The sequence below is a fragment of the Balaenoptera physalus genome (genome assembly GCF_965194825.1).
Source record: "Balaenoptera physalus genome assembly, chromosome: 13".
Lineage (NCBI taxonomy): Eukaryota > Metazoa > Chordata > Mammalia > Artiodactyla > Balaenopteridae > Balaenoptera > Balaenoptera physalus.
In genome coordinates, this window is record NC_138892.1 from 16,131,109 (window position 1) to 16,146,406 (window position 15,298).

At 41.7% G+C, this 15,298-nt stretch overlaps 1 protein-coding gene across 4 annotated transcripts in view; it reads right to left on the reverse strand.

Annotated features, from left to right (window-relative positions):
* RFX4 (regulatory factor X4) overlaps positions 1–15,298 on the reverse strand; it is a 166,001-nt gene that overhangs the window by 37,933 nt on the left and 112,770 nt on the right. For all 4 annotated transcript variants that reach the window (XM_082419391.1, XM_082419390.1, XM_082419389.1 and 1 more), the window contains 3 exons: positions 8,589–8,689; positions 6,516–6,574; positions 2,423–2,567 (listed from right to left, as the gene is read on the reverse strand). In XM_082419391.1, the coding sequence (XP_082275517.1) occupies positions 2,423–2,567; positions 6,516–6,574; positions 8,589–8,689 (305 nt within the window). The remainder of the gene's footprint in view (positions 1–2,422; positions 2,568–6,515; positions 6,575–8,588; positions 8,690–15,298) is intronic.

Below are 15,298 nucleotides of genomic sequence, written 5' to 3' on the forward strand. Positions count from 1 at the left end.
CAGCCAGCATCTACATCATGGATGTGATGGTAACCCCCTAAAGCAAGAATCTGCAGACTTGCCAATTGGTTGTAAGGAAAGGAGGGTGCAACACACAGTTGCCCCTAGTCCTATTCAAACTGACCTTTGGTCCAGCTCATTGTGTTCAGGGACTTACTTCCCAGCTGTCTGGAAGGAGCAAGGATGACACCCGTGTGCCAGGCCATCTGCCTTCAGGCTTCCTCGATCCCCCTCATCCTGGCACTGCATCACATAGTATGTCCTCTTTGGTAAAACACAACCATTTGGAAATTACTTGTTCAACTTCTGATTTGTCATTAGCTCTAAGCTCCACGTGGGAAGGGCAGTGTCCGTCTTATTCACTGCTCTTTGCTCAGCGTCTAACACAGTGCTAGACCCAGGACAGGCATTCACTAAGTACCAGGTGGGTTGCACTGAACCTCATTATGACTCCCTTCCTCTAGAAGAATACAATCACAGATTTAAAGGACAACATTCTGTCCCCAGCCTAAGAAAGCTAGAAGAGAAAGCCCCAAAAGGTTCTTTCTTGGAGAAGCAGCAGTGACCTTCGTGCTGCTCCAGCAAAGGCTCAGAGCCTGGTCCCTAAAACAAGCAATGGTGATTGTATTTTTCCTTATGAGTCTGGGTCACATTTTCTTCCCCCCATGAAAGGTGCTGAGGGGAGAAGAGAGCTGAGTCTAATGCTGCGAGAAGTGGTTAGCAGAACCAGGAAGTTGGATCATTCTGGGATTACACCCATCTATTTGGTCCTCCACAAACACTGCTGGCCCCTGCCTCTACCCCCTGGCCCTGTGTGGGGCCCTGGGGACATGGCCATCAGGAGTATAGCTAGCACTGTTAGGGTGCTCTTAGCCATGCTTTCCATTGCCTTCCAGGAGGAAAAACAGAACAGGAAGCATGATTGTAAGCACTTGGAAAGATCCTGGAACCTCTAAAGCTTGCCCACATCTCGTTATTTTTGTCTCCTCTGGCATGCACTAGTGCATGGCGGTGACACCAAAACTAGACCTGGGTTCCAGGTCTAGCTCTGCTACCTTGGGAAAGGTTCACCACCTCTCTGGGGCTCAGTTTTCTCATCTGTAATATGGGGGTGATAAGTGAATCTTCCCCAAAGGGTTGATGTGGAGATTGAGATCATGACACAGGACCTGGCAATAAACTAGGCACTCTATCAGCTGAATTATTATTTGTGACAATCTCTAAAATTCTTAACAGGGGGAAGCAGGCCAGAGGCTGTTGCACAGGAAGAAATAAGAGCCTGAGAGGAGCTCTGGGGTCACCAGGAAAGAAGAAGCCCCAGGGAAGGTCCACGTGATCCAATGCTTCAGCTGCTCCATTTGTTTTTGAAAAGAGGTCTCTAATAGGAACATCTTAGAGAACTCTGTTTATAAACATGACATGCTTAGGCTGGATGAAGAAAGTTTTCCTTCAGGGCAACAGTGTTGAGGGGTTGTAGTGGAAACCTAAGGGGCTTGGGGCTCTCAGAAGAGTAGGCCCCTCTTCTCGGGGCGGGGGACAGCCACTCTGCAGCTTCCTGAATGTCACTATTAGGGCCTTGGGCCTCACCCCATCCAGAAGGCACAGCTGCTGCCATATCGCCCCCCCCACATCCAGCACAGCCTCAGCACCAAGCTTTCCAAGAGCTGATGGGGGGGGGGACGGACTCACCCTCTGTCCTCATGCTCCCTTACCCCGAGGCACAAGAAGGAAAGGCTGAGCAAAATAAGGAAGGAGCCAACAGACCCTGGTCCAGGGGATTCCCTGGGCAGAGGCTGTGATGGGCTGTTGAGGAACAGCACTAAGAATGGTGGTGTTCTCTGGCCCTCCATGTCCTCTGCCGCTAAGAAGAGCAACCCGACCACATCAGGATAATACCTGGAGCGGTACTCTCGCCATCTTTATCCACAGAAGTGAATCACCTTCCATCCCCTTCTCAAACATCTACTACGACTGAGAGGTTCACCTGCCAGTAGATAGGTGGGCTGACTCCCGTGACCCTCCACAGAAAAGTAGGCAGCATTTCCAGCTGCCTCCAGGCTGACATAATGACATACACTGAGAGAGGCAGCAAGCTTTTGTCCTCATTTGTTGATGCCACCTAGGGAACAGCACCTGGCATCGAGGGTCACGGGTGGGGGCCTTTTGCCTGACACTGTGTGCTGCCCAATGCCCCAGCACCCATTTTCTCCAGCAAGGTTGACCCATGTCCTTGTAAATCAGCTAGCCCCTCCATCTAGGCCTAGCCATTTAACAGGAACAAGAGAGGGGATGGGATCCCAGGGAGAAGGACAGGGTGGGAATGCCACCTAATTATGTACCAAGATACTCTTTCTTTCTTTCTTTCTTTCTTTCTTTCTCTTTAAACAAATAAAAAGACACACGCCCTGGTAGAGCATCTTACACTGGATTATGAGCTTCCGGTGCTCATCTCGAGTGTCTTCCATGGTGTAAAGGGTTTGCTTGGTGATGCTGTTGAGGTCCACGTTCCTCCAGTCTTCCAGCATTTGGAATGTGATGTCTGCACTGTGGATCACTGTTCGAGATGCCTGGAATCCAATCCAATCAACTCATTAGCTCATGGGTTGTTAGGTTAAAACACCTTCCTTTATTTCCTTTTAGTTCTTTTTAATGAATCTGCTTATGGTACTTTGCAAAGTACTCTGAAATTCAAGAAAACTCAGATGATGAGTCTATAACTCAGAAGATCTGTATACCATTTTCTCTGTGGCTCTCTCCTCACACCTCTCTTTATAAGCAACTACCCCATGGTGGCCTAGGCCAGACCAAACCTGCTGTTCCCAGCCCCTTTGGTCTTGACCCCGTGGAACAATGGGATAAAGCCCAGAGATCTGTCAGCCTCCTGATGTGAGCTTGTGGGCGAGAGCTCTGTGTTTAACAACCCGTGTCTCTAGCGTGTGAGAAGCAACAGGCTCGGATCTAGGAAGGGTCCTGCTACCCTTGGGCCTATGATAGATTCAACCCCAGAAATTTTACAAGGTGTATTTTTCATCTAAGTGCATTCTGAAGCAGTTTATGGTCTAGCTTTCTGCTTTTGCTTTTTGGTTTTTATGTAACTACAATAATTAAAACAAATATGAATAATTGAGATGGAAGAAAAGGAAACTATACCTTACAACTCAGTGGTCTTTAATGTGGTCTGTGTGAATGTGAGAGTGTGTGAGAGTGTGTGTGTGTGTGTGTGTGTGTGTGTGTGTGTGTTTAATCTGGGGCTTCCTCAGCAACCCTCATAGTAGAACTTAAATTGGTAAGCTGGAACAATACTCGGAACAACAATACTTGGAACTACCAAGTTGTAACAATACTGATAAAAGCAAAGAAAAACACTTCCAGAATCATTTCCTTTACTTGCATGTTTTCGAAAATGTCTTTAAGAAAACAAAACAAGATTTCAAAGACACGTGGACATTATAAGTCGCCTAATGCTTATGAATTTCCAATCAAATGTAAATACTGACTACCCTTTTACATGTAGACTGTCCAAGCACAGGTAAAATAAAATCTTACTTAAATCATTGTAGAACTCTTTGCACAACACAGAGGCCCTAGAATATATGAATATACGAAAAGTGAGTTGGGTTGGTTTCTAATGATAACTGAATGTGAAGGTCTAGGATTCTGGATTCAAATATACTTAGTTCAAATCCTGACCTTGCTACTGACCAGCTGATTGATTGGGGGTAGGCAAGCAGATTAACCTCAGTTTCCTGATCTATAAAATGGAGATGTAATAGTACCTATCTCTTCAGGAGGGCCACTGTTGAAGACTCCTTGGGATAATGCTTGCAAGGTGCATAATTCAGGGAGTAAGAGCTCAATAAATGAGGCTCCTGCCATGCAGGTCGCTTCTCTTTGTTGTGATCGCTCTGACACCCCAGGACCTTTGCACAGGGTGCTCCTGCTGCTGGAATGTTCTCCTCTCACGCTGCCCCGGCCACCCTGCCATCATGTGTGCTCCAAATTAAATGGAGTACCCATGGAGAGGGCTTCTCTAACCACACTATCTAAATAGGATCTAAAATGCCCCGTTATTCTCTATTTCCATTCTCTTTCCTTCATAACGCTTATCACTTTTCATTATTTTTTGTTGGGCAAGTACCACTAAGCGTAAGTGTCTCGCACACAGTAGGCACTCAAAAGATTTTGTGGGATGAATGGCTGAGATATGAATGCCAAGTTGCTTGCTCAGTGTATCCAAAAGGGGCCTGAAGAGTTGGCTCTTGGGTTTAAGTATCTGGGGGTGAGTTTTTGGCTGGATGTTGTTTAGTCTGACTTGCCTTGTGTGTGTTTAGGAAAGCTTGCTGGGATATTAGCTAAGATGTTCCATGGTGTTTCATTCCCAGCACTAACCCTAGTCCTTCGGCTGATCCAGAAATGTGTCTGATAGCTGTCCAGTGAAGATGGAAAGGTAGCAATTGCTGATTAAATTACACACTGTCTATGTGAGAAGTGGCAAGTGTGTGTGTGCGCATGCACGTGAGCATGCAGGTGGTTGCAGGCATGGGTGTGGATGCTTTTACCTACGTGGTACATTAAAGGGTCAAAGGCCTTTCTAAACTTCCTAAATGTCTAGTTTTACCTATGTCCTAAAACCGGATCTACTTCCCTGATATGACCCAAGACCGGCTCTTCCAAGCTGCGAAGAAGAACCAGACGGCATGCACCCTCGGAAACAAGGCAGTCTTTCCTTTTTTTTTTTTCTTAGAAGAATATCTCAAATCAATTTATTTTATACACACATTAAAATCTTTTATATTTAATAAATGTGTAAGATACAGAGACAAAAACGACAACTCCCAAGACCCAATACCCATGACGAATATGAGTTTCCCTGACCCAGAATTTACCATCATTAAGGTCTGGAAATATTTGCTTCCATCTAATTGCTGTTTTTGTTATTGTAAAATTATTGTTGTTTTTGTTTTAAAAAGATACACATATTTATGCAATTGAAATTTAATAGAAAAAATTAAACAAGAAGTTTTTTATCTTTATGTGTAGATACTATGTTTAGTGATATTAATAGAACCCTCAGGCTTGTGTTGAGTCCCTCCTAAAACCTTTTGATGGACAGAGGTAGGATCTGAAAACTAACCCTGGCAGTGTTTCTTTATTTTGTTACTATTCATTTTATTTCCTGAATCCCATTAATCTGTGAGGCTCTGCCCTACCCCAGAACAGTGCCAAGGTGTGGCCTCTGAAACAGTACAAACGTGGAAGGTTTCCCTCTGTGCCATTTATGCCAGGGGCAGGGCTGGAACAGTGAGGTGTGTGTGGGGGTAGGTGGGGGTAGTTTTACACTGTCTGGTTCCTGGCCTGGAGCCTTCCTTCAGGCCACTCTAACTAGAGACCCCTCCCCCTCCCACCTTGACCTTGAGTAACCAACACCAACCCAGAACCAACAATATAACGGAGAGGTTACAAACCCGAACACATAAACAAGGGAGGCAGGTGAAGTGCATGAGTGAGGTGGGCCAAGTGTAAGAGAAAGCGGAGGTGATGAGAGGACCCTGCCTGCTGGAGAAAAGCTCGGCCCATCAGCTGGTTATTGCCCTGGGGAAATTAGCTCTGGGGTTGCCAGCTCTTACAATTTTTCTACAGAAAATGTGGTTGTTCAGTTGTCATCTCCTAGTTTCAACCGTTAGTGACTAAGTAAAAAAAAATTTTTGAACATATGCCAATCAAACAAAAATAACCCCACACATCTGCGGGCCAGATTTGACCTGCAGCCACCAGTTTGTCCCCTGGGCTTTAAGGTCATTAATATTTTAATGAATGTTAATGGCCTGCCTTAACAGACTTAGATTCCCTTCCTTAAGGTTCAAAATTAACAGAAATGAAAAACTTTATGCCATCAGTTAGAACTACAGAGCTATAGCGGGATCTTCCACTTTTTACTGTACGTATATACTTTCATTAATTAAAAATTTTTTTAATAGTAAGCACATGTCACTTTTGTGCTAAAAAGAACAGAAACCTGGGGAAAAAACAAAATTGGGGTGATTTTGCACCCTCCAGGCTACATGTGGCAATGGCTGGAGACATTCTTGACTGTCGCAACCAAAGTGGTACTTGGGGGTGGGTGGTCTTACTGGCATCTAGTGGGTAGAGGCCAGGGATACTACTAAGCATCTACAATATACAAAACAACTCCCCACAACAAAGAATTACCCAGCCCAAAAAGGCAACAGTGGCTGAGAAACCCCGATGTACTTAAGCAAAACACAAAACTTGTGGACCTAGAACATATGAAAGGTTAACGGGGAAATGATGTCAGAAATTATTTTGTATGTTAGTTGAAACTATTTAGTGATTGGCTAGTGTTTCAATTCCTTATCTGTAGAAATTTAAGATAATGGTGAGAGTGTACTATTAAACAACCACACCCTGACAGATCCTCTCCAGAGTTACTGAGGATTTGCCCCTCATTTGCAATGACTTAGCAATAGTTAGAACACATAACACAGGACAGCTACCTGGCAAAGGTGATTTAGTGATGTTTGCCGTCTCAGAATTTGGGAAAATCTTCTCGACACTGCAAGAAGAAAAGAGTGAGTATGAAATATTTTATGCTCTATGGTCTGACCTTGGATTTTCCGCAGGCCGATTTCAAAAAGTAGCTTCCTTGTTTGCCTAACTTTGTCACTGTCCAACCCTATTTGCTGCACCCACTGGCAAAACCCTGCATTTGCTTCTTTGTTCTCCCATGTGGACAACTATTTCCTAAGATGGCGATATTTGGGGTACATATTTCAAAGTTGCCCACACTCCACACTGGCAGGTGTGAGAAATTGTGGCGTCAATCAACCGTGAGTAAAAGCAATTATTTACTTGTCTTTCATTTCGCTAATTGCAAGCTCAATCACTTCTCCCCATAAATAATTGCAGGAATCAAGTGGAAGCTTTGAAGAAGGCCCTTTAAAAAGTAGTATATCTACTAGGAAACCTTGATTGAGCAGGGTTGCTTCTAGGATAGAACCCTGGGCGGCACCATGAATGTGGCTTTGCATTCATAATCTGTCGTTTTCATCCAACAGTCTCCACGACCTATTTGTTTGGATGATCCTGGGTCCTATGCTGACATAATAGGCCGATGCTTTGAAGTGGGGTGATCTTATATGTGTAGATTTCGAAGCAGACAAGCCATGTGCCAGCCCAAGGTCTTCATCCTTACAGAGTCCTTTGGAGAGGTGTGTGTCTCCACTCCTTGCACGTTCTCGAAGTGCACCCCCAAGGCTCCCTGGGGAGAGTGGGCGCCTCCAGGCTCCCATAGGTGGCAGGTCCAACAAACCTCCTGGCTTCGGACTTTCAACAGGTTTGCTCTGCCAGCGTAATTAAAATGGGCACGGGGCATTCTTCTCATTAATTTCTGAACTGGTCAAGAAACAATCAGAAATTTCCCTGGGATTATTCTAATTTGTACCCAGAACCAGCTTGATTGGAAAAATAGGGCATGGGGTGGAGGAATGGGGGTGCAGGTGGAGTCGGGGGACAGATGAACTTCTAATTTTCCAGGCTGATCAATCGTTAATCCTTCTCCTTAATTACTTTTTCTTTAACTTTGTGATGTGGAATTTAGTGCTCATGAAAAGAAAAGAACTGAGAGCCGTGAAATAAAGCAGGCTTTATCAATAGGTGATGGGCACGGCAGGCGGCCTCAAAGCACGTCTGAAAGGGCCCCCTTTGCCTGTGGAGAGAGGGTAATTTGATCTCCTTCATTTTCCTTGCTGGCACTTATTTCGGGCAAGAATGGCCAGCTGTATTCAAATGGGGCTTTAAGAAACATATATCTTAAAACTTTATTTTGCTTAAAATCATTTCACCTTGGCTTAATAGCACGTGAGACTTCCCACAAGTAAAGACACATCGAAACAGAGAAACAGGACCAGTTTTCTCAGGCAAAATGAATGCTGGGGAATGAGTGGTGATACTCAGCAGAGAAAAGATTCAGAGTCCGAATCCCCCATGAGAAATATTAATTTTGCTTTCTCAGTAGGCAGAGAATTAAATATGTGAAGCCCTGAAGCTCTTTTCTGTCTTCTATTACCCCCACTTTGTGGACAGGAGCTTCGGGGAAATCTCCATTTTAGGGTCAGATAGGCGTGAGTTTGACTCCTGGCCCCTAATTACCATCTGTGTGGCTGTGTGGCTTTGGCGAAGTTTCTTTGCCTCTCGGCGCTTCACCTGTAGAAGAGGGATACTGTTTCCTACATTGCAGAGATGGGTGAGGATTAAATGGGATAAGGAGTGTGGTGGTGACAGCAGAAACTTTGGCGTCAAACAGACCTAGGGGCCAATCCTGCCTCTGCTGCTTATTTCCTCTCTAAGCCTGTTTCATTTTCTATAAAGGAGAGGTATGCCACCCATCATAAACATTTTGTGAGGATTAACTAAGTTAACACACGGAAAGTGCTAAGCATGATAGTTGGTGCTTTGTAGGCATCAGTAAATTCTTAGCTATTATTATTATTTTATTAACGACCTATGTAAAATATCTGGCACTAAAATGTTGCCCTCCCTTCCCCTCTGCTCTCAAACTTCATACTTACATTCAAATTTGATGTTTCGTAAATTTTCTGGGAGGTCATGGAGAGCCACTTTTAGCCACTCATCCAGCTGTTTGGCAAACTTTCGGATCACCTGAGTTAAGCTAGAAAGAGAAATGACACATGCTAAGTGCCTCGTGTGTTGCCCAGTCCTCCCCACAGGCCCCAAAAGAGTCTTATTTCCTCTGATGGTGTTTTGACTGCAACCATTAGGCGCCACTGAAAGCAGCAACCTCAGGGACAGGGCCGGCAGCCCAAGCCCTGTGGAGAGCTGGTGGGTCTGAGAAGGGCGTGGACAGAACGTGCTCTGGTGCCCACGCTGGTCGACGAGGGAGACACAGCATACGCAGGTGTGGGGAAGAGCCCACTGCAATGCTTGGCAGCATCCAGAACCCTGTCTGCGAGTAGGACACCATCCTTCGTGTTTTTTTTTTTTTTTTTTTCATCCTTCGTGTTTTTGAAGAGGCTTGTGGGAGGGGTGATGACGGTGGACAGTGGGCCTGAGAGCACCGTTTGCAACTGGCCTCTCCTCCTCATGCTGCCCGGTCCTGTTGGAGCTCCCCAGGCGGGCAGGAACCCCATCTGCAGCGTACCGCCACGCCTGCCCACCCAGCCGGGACTCAGGCTTACTAAAATGTTTGCCTCTTGGCAGGAACCGGGAAGCAACAGTACATTTTTAAACTGACAGACAACCCTGACACAGACCTGGAAGCCATGTCAGATCTGGAAAGTCAAGGACTGTTTGGGGGCAGGAGGTGGGGGGCGGTGGCTAGAGGGGTGAAGGGTTGAGGGGGCAGTCGGTTGCAATATGAGATGGGAATTTGGAGTCGAGGAGACATTGAGCACCATTTTCAGGCTCTCACCATCAAAATCATCTGCTCATCACCATAGGTCCGGTGTCCTCCATGAGGTTCTCCTTAGTCATGCCGGCCATAAGGACCTCTCCCCACCCTCACCACCCACACCATCCTTGCCTTCCACCAACACCGCCTACCCTGCTCTCATTCAGTCTCCCTCGGATTCTCCCCCTAGCTGAGCAGTCCTAACTGTGTTCCTCTGCTCACTCACTCTTTCCTCTTCCATGACTTACTACAACCTTCTCCGTGCTCCTCACGCTTCCAAACCCCCACCTCCCCCCTCTCCACCAGCAGGTGGCATCACCTCCTACTTCTCAGGGAAAATACCCCAAAAGAAGTCAGCCTTCCTGACAGAATCAAGGAGCCAGCCCCATCTCTTCCCCTCCTGCCTTCTCAGGAACCTTCCATTGCTGACTGCTCCCGCTACTGCATATTCACCTTTCCCTCTCTCTCGATCATTCCTCTTGTCATATTAACGTGCTGAAAAATGTCTCACCTTAAAAAGACCCTCTTCTTTCCTCACTCTGTCTCCTCAAGCTACTACCCTCTTTCTTCCACTTCACAGACATACTTCTTCAGAGTTGTCTAGACTCTCCGTCTCCTCTTCACCTCCCATTCACTCCTCACCTCACTCCTGTCCCTCCGCCTACAAAGCTCCCACCCAGGCAGCAACCTCGATCCATGACACAAACCCATAGACTCATTTTGGTCCTCACACTGCTTGACATCTGGCAGCATTCGGCTCTCTGAGCCCTTCCTCCTTTTGGAAACGTTTGCTTCCCTTGGCATTTGTGACCCCTCCATCTTCTGGCTACTTCTCCCCAGTCACAAAGCTCAGCCCCTTCTACCTGGCCATTACATCATCCAGTTCTTCCAAGTCTAGTCCTGGGCCCTCTCTTATCACACTGTATTCCTTCCTTGGATAGTTTCTCCATGCCCACAGCTTCAGTCACCATCTCTAGAGCAGAGGACTTCAGAACTCTGGACCAACTGCAGGTAGGACACGTCCATTTCAAAGCCCCAAAAGGTCCATCGAACTAAACATGTCCAAACAGAATTCATCATTTCCCCATCAGACCTGGTTCTTTTCTGTGTTCTCTATTTCAGTGTGCACTCTACTTTCTGTTGAGTTTTGTTTTTAACATTTTTATTATGGAAAACTTCAAACCTTCAAATACCCATGACCCAGCATCAATAATTAGCAACATTTTGCCAGTTTAATTTATCACATGCTTCTCTTTCTCTTCTGGAGTGTTTTAAGCAAATTCAAGATGTTATGCATTTCTAACTGACAAGTTTTAAATATGTATTTATATATGTACATACATGCACACACAAACACTTAAAACCACCATGCCATTGTTATACCCAACAGAATGAACAGTAGTTCCTTAATATTATCTAACGCTGAGTCTGTACTCCAATTTCTCTATTCCTCTCAATGACGACATCTAGTTTGTCTGAATCAGGATCCAAACAAGTTCCACACATTGCATAAAAGATATAATTGCCTCGTTCTATTTCTTAAGCCTTTTTAAAAAATTCTATTTCATGCCATTGGTTTATTGGCAACATCATGTTATCTGTTCCACGGAATGCCCCACATTCTGATTTGGTTGATTTCTTCCTTGTAGTGATACTTAACTGTTCATTTATCCTGTGTGCTTCCTATAAACCGGCCACAAAAGGAGGAAAAAAAGAAACAAAAGCTGAAGGAACTAATAGAAAACAACTAGCAAGATAGAAGATTTTAATCCAACCATGTAAATTAATTACTTTAAATATAAAGGTCTAGACATAGCAACTAAAAATTAGAAACTGTAATATTGGATAAAAAAGCAAGACCTCATTATATGTTGAGTATATGAAATCTACTTTAAATATGAAGACATAGAGTAACAGAGTGGGAAAAAGATATACCATGCAAACACTAATAAAAAAAAAAGCTGGAGTAGCTATCTTACTATCAAAGTAAACTTCTGAACAAGAAATACTACCAATGATAAAGAAAGACATTACATTATGAAAAGCAGGCAATTCATCAAGAAATCACAACAATCCTAATGTGTATGTACTTAATAGAGCTTCAAAATACACGAAGCAAAAACAAACAGAAGTAAAAAAAGAAATAGACAAATCCAAAATTATAGTTAGAGACATCTATACTCCTCTCTTGGTAAACAACAGAACAAATGGACAGAAAATCAATAAGGGCATAGAAAACGTAAAAAATGCTAACAATAAACTTGACCTAATTGACATTTATAGAACATTCCACCATATGACAGCAGAATATACAGTCTTTTCAAGTACACATGGAATATTCACCAACATATTCACCAACATATTCTGGGCCATCAGACAAGTCTCAAAAAAATGTGAAAGAACTGATACAATACAACATATGTAACCTGACTATAAGAAAATTAAACAAACTAGAAATAACAGAAAGATATCTTGAAAATCCTGAAATATTTGGAAATTAAACAACTCACTTCTAAATAACACATGAGTCAAAAAGAAAGTCACAAGGGAAAATATTTTAATTGAATTAAAATGAAAACATAACATCAAAATTTGTGGGATGCAGCTAAGCAGTGATTAGAGGAAAATTTATAGCATTAAATGCTTTATTAGGAAAGTAGAAAGATTTATAATCAATGACCTAAGCTTCCACTTAAAGAAAATAAAAAAAGAAGAGTATATTAAACTCAAAGCAAGAACAAAGGATAAAAGCATATACTGATAATATTGAAAACAGGAAAACAGTAAGAAACCAAAGAAATCAGAGACTAAAAGATGGTTTTTGGAGAAGATTAATAACATTGATAAACGTCTTGGGACATGGACCAAAAAAAAGAAAAGAAGATATAAACTACCCACATCAGGAATGAAAAAGGGGACATCACTACAGATCCTACAGATGTTCAAAGGATAATAAGGAAATACTATGAACACGTTTAAGCTCATGGATTTAAAATTTTAGATAAAATTCTACACAAACTCTTACAGAAAAAGGAAGAGAGGGACTCATTTTATGAGGCCAGGATTACCCTGATACCTAAACCAGAAGACATTAAAAGAAAATAAAACTAAAGATCAATAACTCTCATGAATGTAAATCCTCAACAAAATATTAACAATTCAGATGTAGCAATTATACATATGTATGAAACTATCATGACCAAGTGAGTTTACCCTGGGGATGAAAGCCTGGTTCAATATTTGAAAGTCAAACAATGTAACCCACCTTATTAACAAACTAAAGAAAAAAACCATATGATGATCTTGGTACAAAAAAGCTTTTAACAAAATTCAAAATCTTTTCATGATACAAATTCTCAAAAAACTAGAAATGGAAAGGAACTTCTCCAACCTGATAAAGTGCATCCATAAAAAAAACCTACGGCTAGCATCATTTTTATATTGAATACTGAATGCTTTTCCTTAAGATGAGGGAAAATGCAAAAAATGCCACCCCTACTTAAACGGGGACATCATTTGAGAGGTGCAATAAGACAGGGGGAGAAAAGAGTATACAGATTGCAAATCAAGACATAAAAGTGCCTTTATTCCTAGATTACATGATTATACTCATAGAAAATCCCAAAGAATCTACAAAAAAGCTATTAGAACTAATCAGTGAGTTTAGTAGGATCTCATACAAGATCAACAAACAAAAATCAATCATTTTTATTCAACTATCAATGAACAATTGGAAACTGAACTTAAAAAATAGTAGCATTTACAATAGCACCAAAACCCACAAAATAATTAGATATAAACCTAGCAAAATATGTACAAGATCTATTTGCTAAAAACTCCAAAACTACGAAACAGCAATGAAGAATATTAAAGAGGACCTAAATAGATGGAGAGATATATCACATTCATGGATTGGAAGACACAATATAGTTAGGATGTCAATTCTTTCAAAATTTATCTATAGATTCAATATAATCCTAAACAAAATTTCACAGAACTTTTTGCAGATTCTACGAACTTACTATGCAGAAGCAAAGGAACAGTTTTGAAAAAGAAGAACAAAGTTGGAGCACCCGTACTAACTGACTTTAAGACTTATTACAAAGCCACAGTCATCAGAACAGTGTGATATTGGTGAAAGGAGGACATATAAAGAAATGGAACAGAATTGAGAGTCCAGAAATACACACACACACACACACACACACACACACACGGCCAAGTAAGTTCCCACAAAACTTCAATGTAATTCAATAACTAAAGGTTAAGTCTTTTTAACAAATGGTGCTAGGATATTTGGACTTCCATCTGCAAAAAGCAGAAATGAACCTTTATCCCTACACCTTACACCATATGGAAAACTCAAAATGAACCAATGTAAAGTCTAAAAAAATTATAAAATGTAAAAATTGTAAAACCTAAAACATCTAGAACATAATCCAGGAAAACACTGTGACCTTCCTTGGCAAGTGATTATTAGATATAACACCAAAAGCAAAATCCACAATATAAAATATTGATAAATTGGACTTCACCAAAAGTTGAAAATTCTGCTCCTCAAGTGATAATTGTGTAAAACATGAAAAGCCAAGCAAAGATTGAGAGAAAATAGTTTCAAAACACAACTCTGGAAAAGAACTTGTATCCAGAATACATACAGAATTCTGCAACATCCATTTATGACAAAAACTCTCCAGAAAGTGGGCATAGAGGGAACATACCTCAACATAATAAAGGTCATATATGACAAACCCATAGCTAACATCATACTCAATGGTGAAAAGCTGAAAGCATTTCCTCTAAGATCAGGAACAAGACAAGGACGCCCACTCTTGCCGCTTCTATTCAACACAGTTTTGGAAGTCCTAGCCACAGCAATCAGACAAGGAAAAGAAATAAAAGGAATCCAAATTGAAAAGGAAGAGTAAAACTGTCATTTTGCAGATGACATGATACTATACATAGAAAATCCTAAAGACACCACCAGAAAACTCCTAAAGGTCATCAATGAATTTGGTAAAGTTGCAGGATACAAAATTAATGCACAGAAGTCTCTTGCATTACTATACACTAACAACAAAATAGCATGAATAGAAATAAAGAAAACAACCCCATTTACCATCACAACAAAAAGAATAAAATACCTAGGAATAAACCTACCTAAGGAGGCAAAAAACCTGTACTCCAAAAACTATAAGATGCTGATGAAAGAAACTGAAGATGACACAAACAGATGGAAAGATTTACTGTGTTCTTGGACTGGAAGAATCAATAATGTTAACATGACCATACTAGCCAAGGTTATCTACAGATTCAATGTAATTCCTATCAAAATACCCATGACATTTTTCACAGAACTAGACAAAATAATCCTAAAATTTATATGGAACTGAAAAAGATCCAGAATTGCCAAAGTATAAAAAAAAGAAAAAGAAAAAAGCTGGAGGTGTAACCCTTCCAGATTTAAGACTATACTACAAAGCTACAGTAATCAAAACAGTATGGTACTGGCGCAAAAACAGACACATAGTTCAACAGAACAGGATACAAAGCCCAGAAATAAAACTATGCACTTATGATCAATTAATCTACAACAACGGAGGCAAGACTATACATTGGAGAAAAGATGGTCTCTTCAATAAGTGGTGCTTGAAAACTAGATAGCTACATGTAATGAAATTAGAACATTCTCTAACACCATATACAAAAATAAACTCAAAATGGATTAAAGACCTAAATATAAGACAGATACTTTAAAACTAATAGAGGAAAACATAGGCAGAACATTCTGTGACATAAATGGCAAAAAAATTTTTTTTGATCCGTCTCCTAGAGTAATGGAAACAAAAGCAAAAATAAATAAATGGGACC